Source organism: Opisthocomus hoazin, chromosome 11, assembly GCF_030867145.1.
Source record: "Opisthocomus hoazin isolate bOpiHoa1 chromosome 11, bOpiHoa1.hap1, whole genome shotgun sequence".
Lineage (NCBI taxonomy): Eukaryota > Metazoa > Chordata > Aves > Opisthocomiformes > Opisthocomidae > Opisthocomus > Opisthocomus hoazin.
In genome coordinates, this window is record NC_134424.1 from 14,998,230 (window position 1) to 15,011,828 (window position 13,599).

General features: G+C 39.6%; 1 protein-coding gene across 14 annotated transcripts in view; it reads left to right on the forward strand.

The window, feature by feature from the left end:
* Positions 1–13,599, forward strand: part of ERC2 (ELKS/RAB6-interacting/CAST family member 2) — a 557,034-nt gene that overhangs the window by 203,813 nt on the left and 339,622 nt on the right. For all 14 annotated transcript variants that reach the window (XM_075432855.1, XM_075432854.1, XM_075432857.1 and 11 more), the window contains one exon: positions 11,031–11,198. In XM_075432855.1, the coding sequence (XP_075288970.1) occupies positions 11,031–11,198 (168 nt within the window). The remainder of the gene's footprint in view (positions 1–11,030; positions 11,199–13,599) is intronic.

Genomic DNA, 13,599 nt, shown 5'->3' on the forward strand with positions numbered 1-13,599 from the left:
GATGGTACGAGTTTGTTTTCCTGATGTGAACAGCCAATGCTATCCTGTGTTTACAAAACATCTTCTAATGTTGTCCAATGTCTGTTCCACTCAACTACAATGTTCTCAGCTTGAAGTACGTAAGAAAGAAGACAATAAAACACATTACCTTTTCCAGAATATAAAGCCTGTTAACTATCAGGTCTACAATAAAATAATTTGCTGAATTAAAATGTAAACTAGAGCAACCATAATACCCAGAGTAATAGGGGTGATAATGTTGTTGAAATAATGCTTGAAAGTGGAGTTTTCCTGTGAGAAGGGAAAAAGCTAACTCGCTAAAGTTTCAATTTTTGGAACAAGAATGTGAAGTGTATTAATTCTACAAAATTCAAGTCTCTGCAGCTTCAAAATGTGGCCATGTTCTGCCTTTTCTGCCTTGAATTTTACATAGATCAGGTATTTTTGAAAGAAATTGATGTATTATACTATGGATTACCAGGTACAACTATTGCTTTGAAAAAAATTGTGTTTATCAGATCAGACTGAAAAATGAGGCACAAATATGACAAGGGCATAGTTTTTATTTTATTGTTGTATTTTAGAATAGACTTTTTTTCTAACTCTGATGTGGACAGTTGGGACATTTTAAAGACACATGATATCCTTTCTATACTTGTAACTTAGTTCTTATATTTGCAAAAAGGCCCATGAGAGAATATGCTCTCTGTACTCAACAACTCAATAGTTGTGTATAGAAAATTGAAGTGACAGCTCTTTTTTTCATGGTTTAAAATGGTTTTCATAATCAAAACTTAGTATATTACATTTCCCCAGATACGTATGGATGTATAAATACAGGCACTGAGATCTTTAGTAGAAGTTTGTTTTTCGGTTGACTGAAGAGGTTCATCAAAAGTTGGCTGTGTAATACGCTAAGAGAGCAAATAGTGGCATGGAAAAGTGCCAGCAGCCCTGTGGAGCCTCCAGTGGTCATCAGGAGGGGAGGGAATGATAGCATGCACAGGCTCTTGGACACAGTGGCAAATATTGACTGCAGCACGTGCTGCAACAGAGGTGGAATTAGGACGGAGATTGACAGTGGGTTACAGTTTGCCTCCTCTATTACCCCAGATACTTCAGTACACTTACTGCTTGACTAGCAAATTCAGATTTAGTTAAAAAAAAAATACAGCTAAACCTTTGCTTTAAATATATTTGTTTACGCTGGTAAAATAATTCTTAACAGTGAAACACAGTAGTACTTCTTCATGTTTTACTTCCTCATGGAGATCCATAACACTAAAACCACTTTCATAAATTATATATATAATATGGCATAAAACTTAAACAGTTAGCAGTAAGGAACTTCAAGAAATAGACATCACTACTGGAGCTGGTCATGAGTGGCGGGTGATGACGTGAAGATTGATAAAGTTCGACTTCGAATTTGGCAATTTTTGCCACTTTCATGAACTTTTCTTTTCTTTCTAACGTATAACCCAATTCTGAAGTTTTTGCAGCGTGTTGTATATTTCCAGAGCAAGTGACAGAGTTTATTGTATTAAATAGTTGAAATAAGTAGTTGCTGAGGGAAAAGAAGTTAGACAAAATTAAAAAGCAATTTACTTGGACAGACATCTTTGAAACACTTTGTGTTAGCTATCAAATCAGATTTTGCTTTATTTTTCTGGAAAATGATGGTGTTCTTCAGATTGCCAAGTTTTACGAATAAGTGTACTGCCAAAGCTTGGGAAAAATATGTCAAGGAATCAAAATTACGTAGTGTTGAGTGAAAAGCCAAAGAGAGGGATTTTGTGTACCAGAAATCCTTATTCTTTCAAATAAAAAAATGTATATCTGATGCTGTAAAATGACCCATATTTAATTTCCTTTCAGATTATATTTAAAATGCCATAGACATAAAAGGAGGAGTAACAAAATGGGAGACATTTGTCACAGTGTATCGGCGTGCTCCATTTAGAATACTTCATTGTTTCATTATTTTTGGGAGATGTGATTTCACATTACCATTTTCATGAAGACATTATTTCTAATATTGGCAAATTCAACCTGGTTATAAATGAAGTAGTATATTTTGCTTCTTGTCTTCCACAAGATGAGGAGCTGATACAACAGGTTTTGACTTAAGAAACGATGTCGTACGTGCTTAGCACCAAACAGGTACCGTATAGTAAAAGGTCACATGCAGTTCAGGCTGAGGTAGTTGTATTTCACATTATGAGAAATATAAAAGTCTTAGTTCATGGTTACATGAACTTAGAAAGAAGAAAGAAGAATTTAGGGAAGGAGAAAATGACTGACATAACCAATGTTCTTATAAACCTCCACATTGCATTCCTGTGAATAGAAACTAAATCTGTACACCTAAGACCACACACAGTGTGAGCTGCCTATTCATGCTCTCAGACTGGCACTGGCTCAGAGTTCTGCCTCTCTGAAAACTCAGTAGAGCACTGATTTCGGAACGGCTCCTTGCTGTGTGTGTTAGTTTGGGGGACCATATACCTATTCTATCAAAATGCCTGGGCTTCATTGTGTAGGTGGATTTTTGAATTACAGAATCACAGAATGGTAGGGGTTGGAAGGGACCTCTGTGGGTCATCTAGTCCAACCCTCCTGCCGAAGCAGGGTCACCTACAGTAGGCTGTAGAGGACCTTGTCCAGGCGGGTCTTGAATATCTCCAGAGAAGGAGACTCCACAACCTCCCTGGGCAGCCTGTTCCAGTGCTCCATCGCCCTCAGAGGGAAGAAGTTCTTCCTCATGTTCAGACGGAACTTCCTGTGCCTCAGTTTGTGCCCATTGCCCCTTGTCCTGTCGCTGGGCACCACTGAAAAGAGTCTGGCCCCATCCTCCTGACACCCACACTTCAGATATTTGTAAGTATATGTAAGGTCCCCTCACAGCCTTCTCTTCTTCAGGCTGAACAAGCCCAGCTCCCTCAGCCTCTCCTCATAGGAGAGATGTTCCAGTCCCCTCACCATCCCTGTAGCCCTCCACTGGACTCTCTCCAGTAGCTCCTCATCTTTCTTGAAATGGGGAGCCCAGAACTGGACAGAGTACTCCAGATGGGGCCTCACTAGGGCAGTGTAGAGGGGAAGGAGAACCTCCCTCGACCTACTGGCCACACTCCTCCTAATGCACCCCAGAATGCCATTGGCCTTCTTGGCAGTCAGGGCACACTGCTGGCTCATGGTCAACCTGTTGTCCACCAGGACACCCAGGTCCCTCTCTGCAGAGCTGCTCTTCAGCAGGTCCGCCCCAAGCCTGTACTGGTGCATGGGGTTATTCCTCCCCAGGTGCAGGACCCTGCATTTGCCTTTGTTGAACCTCTGATGAGGTTCCTCTCTGCCCAACTTTCCAGCCTGACCCCTGGGGGACACCACTAGTTACCAGCCTCCAACTAGACTCAGGGCCACTGACGACAACCCTCTGAGTTCTGCCATTCAGCCAGTTCTCAGTCCACTTCACCGACCACTCATCTAGCCCATACTTCCTGAGCTTCCCTAGGAGGATATTATGGGAGACTGTGTCGAAAGCCGTGCTGAAGTCTAGGTAGACAACATCCACGGCTCTCCCTTCGTCTACCCAGCCAGTTACGTCATCATAGAAAGCTATTAGATTGGTCAGGCATGATTTCCCGCTGGTGAATCCATGCTGACTGCTCCTGATAACCTTCTTTTCCTCCACTTGCTTGATGATGGCCTCCAGGATAAGCTGCTCCATCACCTTTCCCAGGAGGGAGGTGAGGCTGACCGGCCTGTAGTTCCCTGGGTCCTCCTTCTTGCCCTTTTTGAAGATTGGAGTGACACTGGCCTTTCTCCAGTCCTCGGGCACCTCTCCTGTCCTCCAGGACCTCTCAAAGATGATGGAGAGTGGCTCAGCAATGACATCCGCCAGCTCTCTCAGCACTCGTGGGTGCATTCCATCGGGGCCCATGGATTTGTGGATGTCCAGATTGCTTAAGCAATCCCTCACAGAGTCCTCCTCGACCAAGGGAAAGTTGTCCTCTCTGTAGGCTTCTTCTCTTACCTCCGGGGCCTGGGATTCCTGAGGGCCAGTCTTAGCACTGAAGACTGAAGCAAAGAAGGCATTCAGTAGCTCTGCCTTCTCCGCATCCTCCGTCACCAGGACACCCGCCTCATTCAGCAGCGGCCCCACATTGTCCCTAGACTTCCTTTTGCTGCTGATGTAGTTGAAGAAGCCCTTCTTGTTGTTTTTGACATCCCTTGCCAGCTTCAATTCCAGGTGGGCTTTGGCCTTCCTCGTCGCACCCCTGCACGCTCTGACCACATTCCTGTACTCTTCCCAAGTGGCCTGCCCCTCTTTCCACATTCCATGGACCTTTCTCTTCCACCTGATCTCTGCTAGAAGCTCCTTGTTTAACCATGCAGGTCTCCTGCCTCCTTTGCTCGATTTCTTTCTCAGGGGGATGCACTGCTCCTGAGCATGGAGGAAGTGACATTTGAAGAGCGACCAGCACTCTTGGACCCCCGTGCCTTCGAGAGCCCTGTCCCACGGGATTCCTCCCAGTAGCTCCTTGAAGAGGCCAAAGTCAGCCCTCCTGAGGTCCAAGGTTTTGATCCTGCTTATCGCCCTGCTTCCTCCATGCAGGATCCTGAACTCGACCATTTCATGGTCACTGCAGCCGAGTCTACCTCCGACCTTCACATCCTCCACCAGTCCCTCCTTGTTTGTTAATACAAGGTCCAGCAGAGCGCCTTTCCTTGTTGGTTCCTCCACCACTTGCATCAGAAAGTTATCATCGATGCTCTGTTGGAACCTCCTGGATTGCGCCTGCCTAGCTGTATGGTGTTCCCAGCTGCTGTCAGGGTGTTTGAAGTCCCCCATGAGAACCAGGGCCTGTGACTGTTAGGCTGCTTGTAGCTGCCTGTAGAAGGCCTCATCAATTTCCTCCTCCTGGTCAGGTGGCCTGTAGTACACACCCACCGTAATGTCACCCGTGTGAGCCTGTCCCTTAATTCTAACCCACAAGCTCTCAACTCGTTCCTCATTTGTCCCCAGGCCAAGCTCAATGCATTCCAGTTGCTCCCTCACATACAGAGCAACTCCCCCACCTCTCCTCGTTGGCCTGTCTTTCCTAAAGAGTCTGTAGCCATCCATGACAGCATGCCAGTCATGCGAGTTGTCCCACCATGTTTCTGTGATGGCGACCAAGTCGTAGCCGTCCTGCTGTATAGTGGCTTCCAGCTCCTCCTGTTTATTAAAGCGCTCTGCTGTATCAGTCTCAAGATATCTGATCGCTGGTTGAGGAGATGTAAGAAAATAGAGATATATTTGGCAGATTTTTTTTTTTTCTTTTTTTTCTTCTTCCCAACATTGGTGTCGGGACATAATCTAATTTGAGCTCCACAAAAGATAGCTTCAGGGGATGAAGACTAGAGATAATTCTGTTTCCTCTGCTTCCAAGGAGAAAAGGATGACACAGATCAAAAACCATGCGGTGTTACAAATATTGTCCTTTTCTGCTCTTAAAGCTTTTAGTGTGAGCTCTCACATGGACTTGGCTTTAATTATAATACATAATGGTTGAAATATTCTGCACAAAGGGTAAAAAAAGAGGGAGCATCAAATAAGGTATTGTCTTAGAAAAGAATAGAAATATGTATGGTTTGCAAAAGATTAGTTTGAAACTCCATGATCCAGATTGAAACATGAGAAATGCTATGTCAGTAACCCAGGTCCCTAGCTGCTTCGCATCCTATTTGAGAAAGATTTCTGTTTCACCAGGAAGGTGAAGTTCCTTTAAGAAGGAATTAAGTCGAACTGAAATTCTAGCTAGAACAGTAGAGCATTTGCTGACCTATGATTCATTGGGAAAGGGCTGAGGAGTGAGATTTACCTTCCTAACTATGACTTTGAATATGTTGTGTCTTGGACATGACATCATGAACTGTTATGGAAGTGTCTGAGTCCCTGACAGAATTTGGGGTGTAAACCGGTCTTTTGTTTCTCTGTGTTAGGAATGAGGGTGGCCTCTATGGCTCTGGAGCAGCTGCAACCACTCACCTGCCCAAGAGGGAAGAGTAGTGGTAGCAGACCCTGGGGCTGGAATGGAGGACCTGCCACCTCAGGCTGTGGTTGGACATGCCATGCTCTTTCCTTCCCAATGCTTGCACTGTCCTTGGGCGAGGTGGAGTTGCTGGGATTGAGATTCTTTGGCTGTTTCAAATATTTATAAAACTTTTCTCAGTGCAATTGAAGCTGCACTTCAGTCATGCTTTTAAGCTTTTATTTGGAGCTACCAAGGCTAAAAATGTACTCTTAAATTAAAACTGATATAGTCTGGTATTAAAAACAATTTATTGTGGTAACTGGGACTCTAGGCAGAAGTTACATCGCTTGCATATAAATATATTCAGATCTGTAGTCCATGTGCGCCTTCTTATGGAAGAATGTAATTCACCTCAAACATGTTAGTGTTCATTAGTAAGTGTTAAAAAGTTACCATGGAGCTGAAAGAATTGATCTCAGGTGTCAAGTATTTACGTGAAGGTGTGTGGAATAATCTATTTATGACATTAACAAGAAAAAAATCTGTTTCTGCATTTCAGCCCAGACAACTCTAAGATACTGGGTGCCTGTTACCTGTAGCACAGTTGAGGATATATCCCTTGTGCTAACTGAATGGTTTTTGTATGGCTGGCCTGAACGCTCACCAGTGAAAGGAAAGACGGAGAGTGTGGCTCTGCTGCAGAGTTCCGAGTGTGTTTCCTCTTGGTGTGAAAGAAAACCACCATGCACCTTATCTTGTCCCTCCAGGTTGAATTTGTATCTTTGTTAAGGAATAGAAATAACATATTAGTCATGTTATGAGCTGGCTAGTGGTGAAAGGTTTGGTAATGTGGTGCTCCTTAATTGACAGCTGTGTGAGGGCAGGATTGGGGTCTAAGAAACTGGAGTGTACAGGGCTCTGCTCCCCTTTCCCGCACAGGTTGTCACTCATAGTAATGGACTTCAGTGCTGTCTGTTCATCCTCTCCACGCTCCTTCTTGTGCTCCCAAGTTTTAATGCCTAAAATCCTCATTCCCAGGTTGAATCTAGTGAGCCGTGATGACAGGGTGTGTGGAGGAAGTTTGTGAAGAAGAGTGAGAATTGTCTGCTTGTCCCTTAGGGTGGGGACTGCGTGGGTAGAGATGAAAAAACTATTGACTCAAACTGCCTGGATCAGCCAAGCAGAACAGAACTGTATCAGCACGTATGGAAGCTACTGTGTAACACCAATCACTGGGGAAGGTGTCAGTGCTTTGTTTATTGCTGGGTCTAATCACCTCCAACTCACTTTGACTTCAAGTATTAAGCTTCTGCTTAGTGGCAGTTGGAAAATAAGACTTATAGTGCCTGACTGAAGAGAACCCCTTTAGGAGCTCCCGCTGGAATGTTATGACGAGCTTCTCAGCTGCAGCTTAAAAGCCCAACAGAGATTTTTGTGATTTGACTTAAGGGATTGTTTTCAGACATGGAGCAAGTAAGTGATTAAGTACAAAGAAGATGTGGTAATGAGTTTCAGATGAGGTCTTTTATGTTTATTAAAAGAGGTCTGAAAGTTTGCTGCTACTACTATTTCTTGTTTTCTAACTTATAAAGTCAGCTTTGAATCTCATACTCCACACTGCTTGTAAAGGGCAAGATCCTATTACTATAATACTGTAAAAAAAAAAAAGTCCTAAAAATAAAATAAATCCAGTAGAATATAAATCTTTTTTTCCAGTGTATAGAAAAGCAATGAGCCATTTTAAGAGCAAGCAGAACATGCATTTCGAGATTCAATAGATCATCTAAATTGGTCCCAAACCAAGTTTTAAAATGGTATCGCAAAGACTTTGCTTTGAATAAATTTAGCATTACAAAACTCAGAATATGAATAAAAATAAGTTAGATTTGCTTAGTGTTTTGTATTTTCCTAATATTCTGATTAACTAGGGAAAAAGTGCTTAATACATATGACCTTTTCTGACTATTCCAACTGCAGAACTTAAAAATGCTAAACTAACACGTACGTGCTTTCAGTTACTTCCATCTAGCTTTTCATTATAAATAAACTTTATAACTTTATAGGTAATGTAAACTTTATACCCTTGTTCTTTATTTTCTGATATTTGTATGTTTGAAATTTGGATTAGTGAATCTAAAATTTCTCACTTGCCTGACTTCCTGCAGTTCTCTTGTAGAAAGAGAATTATTCTAGATTGCCACATCATGTATTTTCAATCCAAACCTTGTCTTCCCAATGGCATGATTGCAGCTAGAATAAGCCTGTGTACATCCACTTAATGTGAACACCTCATGGTTTGAGCTGCAGAAGAAAACAGTATCAGAAAAATGGCCTCTAGTCAAGGAAACCTGTCTTTGTAATAACAAATGATTGCATTCTCTTTATCTTAGTTCTCTACTTTGCATGAAATTATAATGTTATTCTAATGGCTTGCAAAGATTCTCCATGACCATGCTGCCACCTCTGTGTGCTTTCTGTGCTGCATGGTGTCTTGCTGTCTCTGGATGGAGTGCAAGGGCAAATACAGAATTAGGTCTATAGCAGTATTTTTAGTATCTCCTCTCCTGGAATCCAAGTGTTGATGTGTTAACCAGCCTTCTGGAAAACTGAAGTATTTCACTAAGAATAAACTCTTTGATTTTCGTACCCCAGACTTGAATTTGGGAGTTTGAGACTGCACAAAAAATGCAGAATTGAATCCATAATGCTTAACACTAACAATGGGTTGGTTTTGTTGACGTCTTACAATGTTTAAAATTGCTGACAAAATTTCAGGGATACGCTATATTTTCTTGTACTATTTTATTTACAAATTAGCCTTCAATAATATGAGGCTCACATTAAAAAAAAAATATAGAAGTGTCTGTTTTGACCTTTAAATCTTGGTATATGATGAAATCTGTTTTTTACCAAAAAACATCCCCACCCAGTATTCTATGCTGTGCTGCCTGTGAGCTAATCAGTGATTCATTCATAACTGCATTTCTGAACCAGAATGTTGAAACAGGTATGATTTAGTGGAAGTGCTTACTGAAGAAACCGATGCATGTAAGGTGAAACTCATGCAGTAGTGATGGTTAAACCCAAACATACCCTGTTGCTTTAATGAATTGAGATGTCTACTATTTTATTAAAAAAATATGGTTTATTACAAAGGTAGTAAGAGTAGAATTTACAAGATAGATAATCCTTTCTTTGGCATTAGTGAATTAAGTTCCAGCACCCATCCACCCAGCATATTTTAGGTTAGACAAAGAAATTGATGAACATTTTAAACTAGAGAGATACATTCCAATTCAGTTTAATTACTGTTTTTTTTCCCCTTTATAATTCTTCTTTATTCACCTATTCAACTTATCCCATCATACACTTTTTTTAAACATTGTTGTAGGAATAATGTTACTTGCTCTTTCCATTTCAGTGAAATGTATAATTTTTGATTTTGCTAATTATCAAGGTCAGCAAAGATTAAATACAGAATTTTTTGAACCCCCTATATTCTACAGTCAGTGTCTTTATATTCGTGAATTATTACACTGTTGATTCTTAATTGTCTTGTTCTTCTTTACCGTACAAAAAGCTGCACCATTAAAACTTGCAAAACTTTGTTTTTGAGCTTTACTTTTTGCTTGCAATTTCACTTTATGGTTTCACCTCCACTTTGCCATCACATCATTGTAAGACCCCTTAAGTATTTGTTTTATTCCATTCCATTATTATGTTTTAATTTAAGGAAGCTGTGACAAGATCTCTTACTGTGAATACCTTTTTGAAAGTTCTTGAGAGCCAAAAGTCTGAATAGTATCTTAGAAGTTCTCAAAGATTGTATCAGTGAGCATCCTGACAGTGACTGAATCTGCTCTGCTTCACAATGTGAATAACACCTTTGCTTGTGACTTTGTTCCTTGCTTTACCAAATGTTTTCTTTCCTTTCTCAATGATAGTATTTACGCTGCTGTCCTTGAAGGTGGCTGCTGCTCTCCCCCCCACCCCCCTCCCTTTGGAGGAGAGTCAGCTATTTTTCGTCCTTATTTCCAAATTCTGTTATGAATACCCAAGCTTTTAATTGCAATTAGCAGTAGAGCTGCTGATAGAAACAACTGTATGCAAATAGTAACCAATACCAAGTGATCTATGGATTTTTTCCACACCACCAGCAAGTATTTGCCTGACCGTAATCTGAGAACCGTTTGAATTGCGTTAAGTGAACAATAAAATTGCATGCTGAGCATTTATACAGCAAGAAATGAGAAAGTCAAGGCTACATACACCTTTTGGGCTGTTAGAATGCTTTGGGTTTTTTTTTTTTTTTTTTTTTTTTTAGGGTTTCTAAAGGAAAAAAGCAATTATGTAATGCAGAGCAGTTTGGTGAGGTTGTTTATTAAGACATTTCTGCTTAGGAAAATCCTTGCAGTATCTCTTATTTTGGTTGATAGGGATTTGTGCTTACTATGGGAAATTACAGTAAAACAAACAAAAATTTGTTAACACGCACAAAAAAATTAAATTAAGAGACTTATGCAGTATACACTGGGGAAAAGTGAAGAATCTTGTCATTTCCCTATTTGCCCTGTCTTTGTTAAACAATTCTGTTTCTAGATTACTGATCTATGCCCGTAAGTGTGTAGTATCTGATTGTCCACTTCATGACTTCAATGGGCAAATTAAATACAGGATACAAAACCCTATTTTCAATGAGTTATATATTTAATAAGTCAAGATGATTTTTTTTTCAGGTCCTTTATGCATATGTCAAGTTAGGACTGTTTTAATGCTATTTCATGTTTTGACTATTCTACTTTTTTCTATTCATGCTTTGGTGCTAAAATTGCTTTCATTTTTTATTACATTTTAACAAGTAATAGAATCTCTTAGTCTGAGATAAAGTTGGAAAAATCTACGTAGAAAAGAAATAAAGCATTTCTTAAGTGACAAACAAAGGGAATTAGAAAAAAAATTATATATGCTAATGATCTCTACTAAAACCTAAATATGTTTGATTTACTTATGTAGGTTGATGCCTTGCGGTTACGATTGGAAGAAAAAGAAACCTTTCTGAATAAAAAAACCAAACAACTTCAAGACCTCACAGAAGAGAAAGGAACCTTGGCTGGAGAGATTCGAGATATGAAAGACATGTTGGAAGTAAAAGAAAGAAAAATTAATGTCCTTCAAAAAAAGGTAAGATCACTGGTGAAAGGATATATTGTAAAATTTTTGAGGGCACATTTAGGGGAAATATATATATTTCTTATAGCATATTACTTTTAATATATTAAAAAAATGCAAGGAATAAGTCTGTAATAGTCAAGTAGTTCTCTAATATAAGACATGTGTTACTGTTTTCCGTGGGATCATTTCTATAGTATTATATCTTAATTATATTATATCATATCCCAAAAGTATTAGGTGCTGCAGTTTCCACCAAATTATTGAAGTTGAATGAAAAACCTAGAAATTCTGACAAATCTTATTCCTCAACATGAGGAATTCCTTTATCCTTGCTAACACTGATGACTACTTTTTCCAAATAATGTAAGCAAAATGTGTGGGACTGCTAGAAGATTAGGATACTGCTTTTTTTCTTTAAAGACTATTTTTTTTGGGGGGGGGGGGAGGGGAAGGGGAGTGAGGGGGGGGAAGGAAGTTAATTTAATTCAATTGTCTGCTTTTCCTGTGAGCTAAAGATATGAAGTATGGAGGCTCTCTCCAAACAGCCTTATTAGTCTTATTTCTAACTTTTCACAAATTCAGCTAACTGTATTTACTCTCTTTGGGAAGTTGGATTTAATCATTATAGTTTCCACCTGGGGGACTGGGGAGGGAATTTGCTGAAAAGGTAGCTCTGCAAGGGTTCTGCACACGGTAGTAGTGCATTTATTTACCATATCCTTTTTGTCACGCTCAGAGAAATGTTTATGCTAGCGGGTATGTTCTGTGTGCCATGTGTATTACTCTTTATCATATGTAGATGCACTTGTGAGCATACAGATAAATGGAGAAAAAGTTCCTGGCATCAAATATCTTTTACTGTTACTTCTCCCCTCCTTTTACAGCCACTCAAAGAACGTCTACTCCTTACTCTGTTACTATCTAGGTAGTTCGTGTTAACTGTGGTTAAATACAGTCTTTAAAAAGCCAAGTCCTTATTTTCCAGAAACTGAGATGACTGCTTTTTCAGGCCCAGGAAATAAGGCCTATCAAAACTGGAATATAGGTATTAATCTGCTTTAATCTTATTTCTGAATATGTGCCTTGTTAGCAATGTTGATCACGTAAAGATACAAGCTTCAAGCCTTTTATCCCGTGCTGAATGCTAGTTAATTTTGGACATCACTTGAGAATTTTGAAGAAAAGAATGCATCTTTTCTTATGGTTTGTATTCTAAAAAAAAAATCTCAAACAAACTAAAAATTAGTCTAATGGCTGTGATGCTGCCAGCAAATTAACATTGTAAGAATAAGAGAAAATGTCTGCTTATGACAGCAGTTCAGCATACTCAATTCATATGTCCTTCGGAGTCCTTATACCTCTATTTGTTGCTCTATGATATAGCCTTCGTTAAAATTTGGCAGGCTAACTTCATTCCCATGTATAAGGCCTGCTCGAGGTGACCCTGCTTCGGCAGGGGGGTTGGACTAGATGACCCACAGAGGTCCCTTCCAACCCTTAACATTCTGTGATTCTGTGATTTACAGTTGGTGTTGTATTGAGATCTTAAGGAAATGGATGAGTAGGAGGAATGTGGATTCAGTCATGAAAATTGTGTGATGAATATAACTTATCACAGAGCTGTCAGCACTGCCTGTCATGGCTATGTGCTCATAGATATGCAACATGGTGTGTTTTTGTGGTCTTAATACATTGTGGCTATTTTATTAGGGCTTGTGGATGGTCTTGCCTCTTTTATACCTGCTTCTTAAAGTAATCACTCTCAGACTGCACTATCTCTCTTCACTGAATCATAGGGTAAACACATTATAGCCTCGTGGGCTCTAGTATACAATGTGATAAATAAATACTGCTAACTACTAGGTGCAAAATCAGAGTTAGTACTAAATTGATTCTTTAGAACTGGAAGTAGCACCTGAATTTTTGGGGGGTTTTATTCTGGTAAATATACTTCATCAGGAGACTTCTGAAGTTCAGTTTTTCTGCTATGGGCAGAACTTTTACTCAGAGAAGAATGAATTATGATGATTACTTTAAAAAAAAAAAAAAGAGAAAAATAGTTCATTTACACCATATAAGTTATGCATAGATTTGCTTTCCTGAACCATTTCTAATAAACACATTACCTTAATATGTAGATGTTAGCATGCCCAAAAATGCTAATATCAGATCATCATTACACCATTATTTTCTGTATAGGAAAAAATATAATATTTGGAGAATACGTTTTTAAAATTACCCTTAGGTCACATTTTAAGCTTTGGATCATTTTTTTACTTGTGCCTTGCTTCTAATATGTTTGAAGGTAAATTCGCTTACAGATAATTTGACTAGAGAAAAATTTGTTTGAAATATTGCCTGCTCTGCTCACCCCTGTTATTTAAATAAATCTAGAGTATGATGCTGTAAT